The following is a 9809-nucleotide window of genomic DNA, read 5'->3' as shown; positions in this document are numbered from 1 at the left end:
CAGAGCTCATAACACTGTGTGTGTGTGTGTGTGTGTGTGTGTGTGTGTGTGTGTGTGTGTGTAGTAATGCAAAAGCACTGTAGTAAACTCTCAATCTCAGTTAAAGTCCGTTCATAAGCGTCCGTCTGGGGGTCGTGAGCGCGGTGGTTTTGTCTCCTCAGGACACGCTCATCGTCTGGTCCGAAGCGGAGAACTACGACCTGGCTCTGAGCTTCCAGGAGAAAGCAGGCTGTGATGAGATCTGGGAGAAGATCTGTCAGGTGGGTCCAGTGCTTCATTTGTAAGTGAATAATGGCCGGATCCAGATCAGCGGTTAAAAGGCGCTGTGACCGACACTGACGACACAACTTCAGTTTTCCCGGAACGTTCAGTGACGTCACTAAACGGTGATGACGCAACTATAAGAGCATGGTTCTCAAGTTTCTGCATGGACCTAACTATTAACTATACAGCCTAGCTTTTCAAACATGGGTCGCCAGGATGATTTAAGGCAAATATATGTAAGTTGCATTATAAATAACACAATTTGTTTCCATGAAAATAAAATACAATCATAATCTATATAGAAAAGGTATAAATATATCTGACATAACTAACCGATATAAAACAGATGTGAGGTGCAGCGAAAGGAAACCGAGAACCGAGATGACAGAACGCGCATCCTGTTTGTTTGCTTAATTACAAAAACACATGTTCTTTTTATTGCAAGTGTGCAAAAATAAAAGTAAACATTTAGTCGTTTAGCAGACGCTTTTATCCAAAGAGACTTACAAATGAGGACAACTAAAGCAATCAGAATCAACAAAAGAGCAATGATACACAAGTGCTCAGTTTAACGTTTTAGACACGTAGCAAGGTTTTTTTTATTATATAGACCTAATAAATAAAAAGAAAACAGAATGGATAAAGAATAGAGCAAGCTAGTGTTGAGGCCTTTTTTGCTTTTGTTAATTGCACAATAAATAAAAAGAAAAGAAATAGAATACAAAAAGAACAGAGAAGCTAGTGTTTTTTTTTAATTATTCATTTTTTTAACACTTTGCGGGTTGTCTTACTCTTATCTGTATGACCAAAAATGGAGTATTTAATGTGTCAGCTGTTTGATCGTGCCGGCGCCACACACTCACTCACACACTCTCTCACACACACACTCACACACTCTCACACACACACACACACACTCACTCACACACACACACTCACTCACTCACTCACTCACTCACTCACTCACACTCTCTCACTCATACACACACACTCACTCGCACGCACACTCACTCGACACACTCACTCACTCACACACTCACACACACACACCACATATTCTAGCAATTCAAACTTGCCATCGCAGTCGGTTCATTATCAAAATAAAATACAGTCAGCTAAACATATCAATATAAAGAGTCCGTGTATAACCGGTCTACAGCTGCTGTTATGCCAAGCGCATGTGAAGAGGATGATTTTTCCGTCGATATGCGAACACGCATGAAACCTGGTCTACATTATAAATAATAGTTTAACATTGAAATACATTGCGAATAAGGAAACATTGGATTTGTGCCAAATGAGAGAGCTACGTGAGCCCAGCAGTACTTTCAGTTTCACTTTGTTTTGGTTTCTTTAGCTTTATATTTTTTTCATTCTTGATCTGTTCTGCATACCGTTACATTTACATGATTTGTTTTGGAGTGAGGGGAACTAGACTATGTTTATAGTGTTTATAATGTTTATACATTATAATATTTCACTTTATTTGGTATTATTTCTGGTATTATTACACTCTCTCCAAACGTTCTGCTGCTCACAGAAGAGTGGAGAGAGTGGGTTAAGCAGTAGCACCAATCTACGAGAGCGATTTTTAATTTAAGAAAGCTGATTGGTCAATAATATGTTGAGGACCAATACATAATCAACAAATCATGCTCCAAATACATCTACATAAACCCGCAATCGCTCTATCTCGTATGCACGCATGCAATGTCACGATCTAATGCACTTGTTAATGCCGGATCTTTAAAAACATACCGGAACGCAAAAATCCAAAATCTGACATTTTCCGGAACAGGATCCGGCTCAAATTAAGCACTGGGTGGGTCTCTGTCTGGTCTTTAGGGCCTTCACTAGTCATTATGCTGATAATCGAGTAATCTGTCGATTATTCTGACGAGTAATCGGATAACTGTCTTTTTTCTTTTCTTTTTTTTTTTGTGGTAATAAAAATAGTGAAGAATAGCTTTAAAGTGACTTAAATGCATATAGTAATGAGGCAGTAACAATTAGTTCAAACAATGTATCATTGCTCTTTTGTTGGTTTTGATGGCTTCTATTGTCCTCATTTGTTAGTAGCTTTGGATAAAAGCATCTGCTAAATGACTAAATGTAATGTACTCGACACGGGCAAAATGCAATGGAGGATTTTTTCAAATGGAGTGCTGGTAGATGACGGCCGTGTGTGTGGTGTGCAGGTGCAGGGCAAGGATCCGTCTGTGGAGATCACGCAGGACCCCGGGGACGAGTCTGAGGAGGAGCGGTTGGAGGACATGCTGGAGAGCGGTCACCCGCTGGAGCTGCCCCCCTGCGAGCCGGGCTGTCTGGAGGAGCTGGAGGAGCTGGTGATGTCCGTGCTGCCGTCGCCGGTCCGGCGGGAGAAGCTGGCGCTTGCGCTGCTCAGCTCAGGGTATATCAGGAAGCTGCTGCAGCTGTTCCGGGCGAGCGAGGAGGAGGGGGACCGCCGGGGCCTGCAGCAGCTGCACCAGATCGTGCGCGGCCTGCTCCTCCTCAACAAGGCCACGCTGTTGGAGGTGATGTTCTCCGACGACTGCATCATGGACGTGGTGGGCTGCCTGGAGTACGAGCCGGCGCTGCTGCAGCCCAAGAGCCACCGCCAGTTCCTCACCGAGACGGCCCGCTTCAGAGAGGTGATCCCCATCAGGGACTCGGAGCTGCGGCAGAAGATCCACCAGACCTACCGCGTGCAGTACATCCAGGACATCATCCTGCCCACACACTCTGTCCTCGAGGACAATTTCCTGTCCACGCTGTCCTCCTTCATCTTCTTCAACAAAGTGGAGATCGTCAGCATGCTGCAGGTGCGTCGCTTCACGCCGTTAATTGAAAACTGTGGCGCTGCGGGACAGTAGAGTAGCTGCACGATAAATCACAATCACGATTAGACAGAAGCTGTGACAGTCATGTGTATCTCGTCAGTGAAGCAGGTTTCTGTGATTAGCAGTAAATCTCCATCTGAAGGCCAGAGAAACTCCAAATACACCTCGCAGAAGAAACCCAGGCAATCCCTATAGCACTAGCTGAATAAACAGAAGATTTAACTGCTTTCAGTGATTCAGCGTGACTAATAAACACACGACTATATGATTTATCTGAGTTCTTATCTACGGCTCTGTGTAGTAAATGCTGCTCCATCTGAAAGCAGGTGATGGAGATTTACTACTGATCACAGAACAGTGCTGGTTCATGTTCGAAGCATGAGAGAATATGAAATATGTTCACATAAACTTGAATCAGATTTGAATTCTCCACTGTAAGAAGACCTCATGCATAATACAGCGCAGTGATTTGATCATAAGAGTTAATTCTCATGAATAATACTGAGAAAAGCTCGGAAAACTGATGACGTAGAGGCATACTCTGCAGCCACTGCAAATTAGCACACATACCTCTCTTTTCATGACGTCGGTTCAACTTTTCTTTTTAAACCGGAAGAACTTAAATGTAGTTGAGAAAAAATCTTGCAGCATAATCTTGGTTAAAACAATCTGATTTAATGCAATTTGAGTTTAATTTCTACCCTACACACTGCTCAATCACATGCACACAGCACACTACTTACCGCAGGGCTAGTGAGGCCACACCCCCTACATGCACCGTGCTTTCCTCCATAACATGAACAGATCATTTCTTAAATCCTGCACACACAATATCAAAATGTCCATCTTGGTAAGTATTCATATAAATTACATGAATATAACAAAAAATTGTTTAAAACTTCCTTGTGCTGTGTGTGATATACTGTGCAACTAAATTAGGCTATACCATTGTAAAAACAAATACACTGACTGAACAAACCATAGACTGGAACAAACATTTAGGTGAGATGATAATAAAACAGAAGTCTAAAAATGACCCTCCCCCCACACAATCCCCTCTAGTCACCTAAGAGAGGATTCCCCGGCATTTTCTCTGAAGCCACTCTTGCTGCATTTGAGCCCAAAGACTACATCTAAGTTTTGATATTCTAAATATATTTGATCTATGGGATTCACGTTTAACTAGTAAATACCAAAAAGTGTTTATACAGTAGCTAACTAGCCAGTAAAATCAAGATATGAAAAATCTAAGTGAGTTAGCACTATTTCATTGACAAATTATAAGGTATAAACTAGCTCAAGCTGTGATGCTCTTTCTGCTAGCCAGCTTTCTGTTATCATACAGAAGTACAGTACTGGTCAAAAGTTTGGAAACATTACTATTTTAATGTTTTAAACATTGCATTTCTTTTGCTCATCAAGCCTTCATTCATTTATTGCTTTTTTATTACCTGTTAATTCTTTTTTCAGGATTCTTTGATGAATAAAGAGTAAAAAAAAAAAAAAAAAACAGCGTTTTTTTAAAAAAGAAATCCTTTTTTAACAATACACTACCTTTCAAAAGTTTGGGGTCAGTATCTTTTCTATTTTTTTTTTTCAATAAATTAATACTTTTATTCAACAAGGATGTGTTAAATTAATAAAAAGTGTATTATTGTAAGTGTATTATACAGTAAAGACTGTATGTGTATTATTGTAGGTGTAGTAAATGCACTACATCTGAAAGCTCGTAATGGAGATTTACTACTAATCACAGAACCGCTTTACTGATGAGATGCACATGACAATGGCATGCGATTAATCGTGCAGCCCTAGTTTTCATTCATCAATAAAGCCTGAAAAAAGCACAGATTCCCCCCAAAAATCTAAAAAATTCATTTTTAAAATTTGTATTAGTATATGATCAAACAAAATGTTTATATTTATGTTTGTATATAATAGTTTTATAAATTTCCCAAATTTCCAATTAATTCCCATAAATTCCTGGTAAGTTTCAAACTTGGAATATTTCCAAAATTCCCCAGACGAAGTTCCCATGGAAATTTACCGGAAATTCTCCGCCCCTTTGCAACCCTATTCATGACCCTAAAGTCGCTGCAGAGTGAGATGTCGTATCATGACCGTTACCGTGTCAAGAGACTTCTGCTCAAGTGTGGCTCTGTGCAGTGGTCATTGATTGGATGGTACTCGCAGTAGCAGAAGATTTGACGTGACCTGCAGTGGCGATAAAACAACAACCAATATTATTGCAATATAGTTTTCCTAGATAAAACGATAACAAGAGTTCAATAAATGTTTGATATAATGTTTATGCGCCAAAAGCGGAACAAAACAGAGCTGCTTATTAGGGCTGCAACAAATGATTATTTTGATAATCGATTAATCAAACAATTAATCGTCGATGATTTCACTGATTAATCAGTAGACTGATTATTCAGCTTTTACAATTAGTTAAAATATTGAGTTAATACATTCTAATAAATAAATAAAGGTAATCACTTCAGCTTTTGAAAATCATATTATGTAATTACAATTATTTTGCAATTAATTTATACAAATAAATATATTTGGCGCACAAAATTAGATGACAGACAGAGAAACTCTTATTCACCATTTAATTAGCTATATGAAAAAGTAACTGAAGGACATGATTCTGCCTAACATCTCCCTTTGTAAGTCATAAGGATAAGAATCAAAATAAAGATAAGCGATAAGACGCTTTATTTTTGGATAAACTGTTTTATTCACAACTTAATTTCTCTTAAAATACCTTCTAGGGTTATGATAATCAAAACAGTCCTGAGCTAGAGCAAGCTTTGATCTCTCATCATATCACTGTAATCTGATGCTTTCTTAACTGCTGCTTTCTCACTGCGGTCAGTTTTTTGTGTTATTGAGAGGAAAGCGTGCAGCATATATTTACATATTGAACCAAACGCCACTCAGCAGCTTCAGGTTCGGCTGCGTTTGCTCTGAAGCGCTGCTGTGTGTGTCTTCTTCTCTTGAGATGCATCAGGAGAGCTGAATTACAGTCTTGCGCTACAGCGCCACACTGGTCAAACTGCATTACTGCAGGCTCTTACATTAGCTCACATGACATCAAGCAACTACTCGACAACAAAAATATTTCTATGTCGACTAATCGTTTCAGTCCTACTACTCATTTGAACTGCGCCACATGGAGCGTCTATCCACTCAGCTCAAAGTTCAAACGGCAGCACAGCGGTTGCGAGCTCACTAGAGCAGATGCGAGCTGATGAGTCTTGGTCACGCAACACTAAACAGCGCTGTGAGATCCAGTGTGGAGCACTTGCATTCAGTGAGGAACACAAATGACTTAAACGAGTTTAAAGCAAAATAAAACAGACTTTTCAATCTACAAATCAACATCTTTTACCATGAGTTTACTGTAGTAACAACTGCACCGTGGTACTGTGGCAGAAATGTGGGGTATTCATATCGAATTTTATTATATTATCAATGTAGACATCAGTAATGATGATCAGCTATGAACGGCTGTGACTGTATTGTGTATTTTAGCACAGCTGGAGCGCTGTATTGACCAATCAGAAGCCAGAGTGTATTATCTAATGTAATAATACATGTTAAAGTTATTGATGCTTATTATGAAGTTTTAGCAGTGCTACATCAGTGAACTGTACATTATTAATATTGATTAAATAATGATTAAGTATAAGTTGCTATATAAAATAAATCTCAAAACTGTCCATACTTTAGATCAGATTTACATTTTTTTTTAAATAGATTAATTTTCAAATGAAGTATATCTAGTGATGTAACAATTCACTCAACTCACAATGCAATACAACTCCCGATACTGATTTCACAATACGATTTTCTCATGATTTATTTCAACAAAATGGGATTCAGGACAAATTCTAAATGAAAAAGGTTAGGGATGCACCGATATGGACATTTTGGCCGATACCGATAACCGATAATTCTTTATTTTTGAAATGAAGGAAATAATGCATTATTTATCGGCTTTAAGATATCGGACAAATTTTCTTATCGGGCTGATACCGATAACAGAAAAAAATGAGCATTTATCGGCCGATACCGATATGGTGGCCGATATATCGTGCATCCCTAAAAAAGGTGTTCTTTTCAGACCAAATGCTGCACAGTTCTTTGTGAAATTTAAATGTGTAAATAAAAAAACTAAATTGAAATTTAAATAATCCAAATAAATTTCTCTGTTCAAACAAACTAAGGCTGCGCTTATGAACACTAATATGCATTATACAGAGAGGAGATGGAAAGAAAACACAATCTGAACTTTTCTAAAGAAGTCAGTTCCCTTCAGAAATGCATTCATATAAACTCTCACCCCAACTGTATCACGAATTGTTTAACAACTCAACCGACGTGAATCCTCACATTTTCATAGACTTTAAACCGGCTGGGCGTGCATCGTATTTCAAATGATATATTAATACCCTGCGAGCCTACAGAGGATTTATAGTGTAAATATGTACTAAAGCAATGCTGTACATGTTGTTCACTATCTGTCAAGTAAATGTGCTGTCGTCTGCTGTCCACTGCCTTTATATCAGTCACTCTGATCTCCTAGTGCTGTTGCATATTTGTTAAATTGACCATATAATAGATATCATAATGGCTGTAGACATGACATGAAGTCAGATTAATGCTTCCACTCAGCTGGTTTTTATGAATAATGAATATGCTTGAAATGTGAATGTGAATCTGATTTATAGAATCCATTAATTATAGTAACGATTAAATCATTAACACTCTGGTGTCGGTAAGTTCTGAGGCACTTTACCTCAATTCAGATGCAAACAAAAATCTATCATGATGTTACTGAGCCACCAGACACACTCAATCATACTAATGCCGGTCCAACATCAAACACATTGACAGATCTCTGTTACCCAGATATTTAGAAGCTCTAACATGAGAAGATGAGTGTCAGCTGAGAAGTGATGCTGAATAAGAGCATCTGCTCAGGCTGAAGGTGTGGAGATGAGATGAAATGAGAGAGGTGGAGTGTCAGTGCTACTCTCCTGCGGTGTGTGTGTGTGTGTGTGTGTTTCAGTTAGTGATCGACCGATATTGATATTTTATAACCGGTACCAATTATTTGCATGTTTATGTGCCCGATAACCGATATGCTAATGGTTTTGTCGTTCTAGATTATGAAATGCCTGCTGACAGCGCAGTTTATCTATGCATTTACACAGAACTATACTCAAACTGCGATCGCTCGCGGAGATAATAAATAATTAGTTTCCATACAGTTGTATTTATTTAGATGTTTATTAGCGAAAGAATGGTTATATAGTAAATGTTAATACAATTTAGGGTGTTTTAAACACAATATGCGCTCATTCATGGCTGTATTATTTAATTAATGCAAAGTTACGTCTTTATTGGGAGAGGACTTGACGGATTATCTTAGCTTACGTGACTCCGCCTCCATGAGAAGATGAGCATATAGACAACAGAGAGAGAATTAAATTCAGCACTTTTATTTCCAACATAAGACTAATGATGAGCATAGACAACAGACATAATGATGAGCATAGACAACAGACAGAGAATTAAATTTAGCGTTTTTATTTCCAACATGCGCCCATTCATGGCTGCATATTATTTAATTCACGCAAAGTTACGTCTTTATTGGGACAGGACTTGACGGATTATTTTACGTGACTCCGTGAGTTCGTCTCTATTTCTTCGAGCCAAGCTGCATAAACTGCATATCAGGCATTTATGTAATACATCTAATTTGTGCATTAATGGCTGTTATGTTAAATAAAGTTTACTAACTACAGTAAATCAAGTACCCGTGCACGCCGTTGTTGTTGTCTTGTTTCCCCTCAGATGCGCTGCAATGGTGATCCTGCGCGCAATTCTCAAAACATCCACAAGATGGCGGCGTTTATCTGTGAATCCGATATTACAAAACCGATATCCGATTATTGTAAAATGCTTAAATATCGGGGAAAATATCGGTATATCGGTCGATCTCTAGTTTCAGTGCTGCTCTCCTGCTGTGTGTGTGTGTGTGTGTGTCAGTGCTGCTCTCCTGCGGTGTGTGTAACGCTCTGTGTGCGTGTTTGTGTGTCTGTGTGTGTTTCAGTGCTGCTCTCCTGCGGTGTGTGTGTGTGTGTGTGTGTGTGTGTGTGTGTGTGTGTGTGTGTGTGTGTGTCAGTGCTGCTCTCCTGCGGTGTGTGTAACGCTCTGTGTGTGTGTGTGTCTCTGTGTGTTTCAGGAGGATGAGAAGTTCCTGACGGAGGTGTTTGCTCAGCTCACAGATGAAGCTACAGAGGACAGCAAGAGGAGAGAGCTGGTACATCACACTCACACACACACACACACACACACACACACGCCAGGGGTTCACGCCTGTCCTCTCTACGTCTGCAGGTGAACTTCTTCAAGGAGTTCTGTGCTTTCTCACAAACGCTGCAGCCACAGAACAGAGACGCCTTCTTCAAAACGCTGGCCAATCTGGGCATCTTACCGGCGCTGGAGATCGTGATGGTGAGTAGGGATGGGCGATATGGGCTTAAAAATGTATCACAATCATTTCTGGTATTTATTGCAATAACGATATAAATGATAATTCAGGGAATCCTGTTTCTTTAGAGAAAAGTATTATGTTTCCTATTTTTACCCAAAATATGGTGTTGTGAGCATTACTGAGTACACACGTAA

General features: G+C 39.3%; 1 protein-coding gene across 2 annotated transcripts in view; it reads left to right on the top strand.

The window, feature by feature from the left end:
• LOC107695195 (serine/threonine-protein phosphatase 4 regulatory subunit 3-like) overlaps positions 1-9809 on the top strand; it is a 26874-nt gene that overhangs the window by 1111 nt on the left and 15954 nt on the right. For both annotated transcript variants that reach the window (XM_016495014.1, XM_016495013.1), the window contains exons 3-6: positions 162-260; positions 2463-3086; positions 9364-9441; positions 9519-9635. In XM_016495014.1, coding sequence (XP_016350500.1) covers positions 162-260; positions 2463-3086; positions 9364-9441; positions 9519-9635 — 918 coding nt within the window. The remainder of the gene's footprint in view (positions 1-161; positions 261-2462; positions 3087-9363; positions 9442-9518; positions 9636-9809) is intronic.

This window comes from Sinocyclocheilus anshuiensis, unplaced genomic scaffold, assembly GCF_001515605.1.
Source record: "Sinocyclocheilus anshuiensis isolate Anshui unplaced genomic scaffold, SAMN03320099.WGS_v1.1 scaffold518, whole genome shotgun sequence".
Classification (NCBI taxonomy): domain Eukaryota; kingdom Metazoa; phylum Chordata; class Actinopteri; order Cypriniformes; family Cyprinidae; genus Sinocyclocheilus; species Sinocyclocheilus anshuiensis.
Note: the sequence above shows the minus strand (reverse complement) of the source record. Positions and strands in the feature narration are given on the sequence as shown.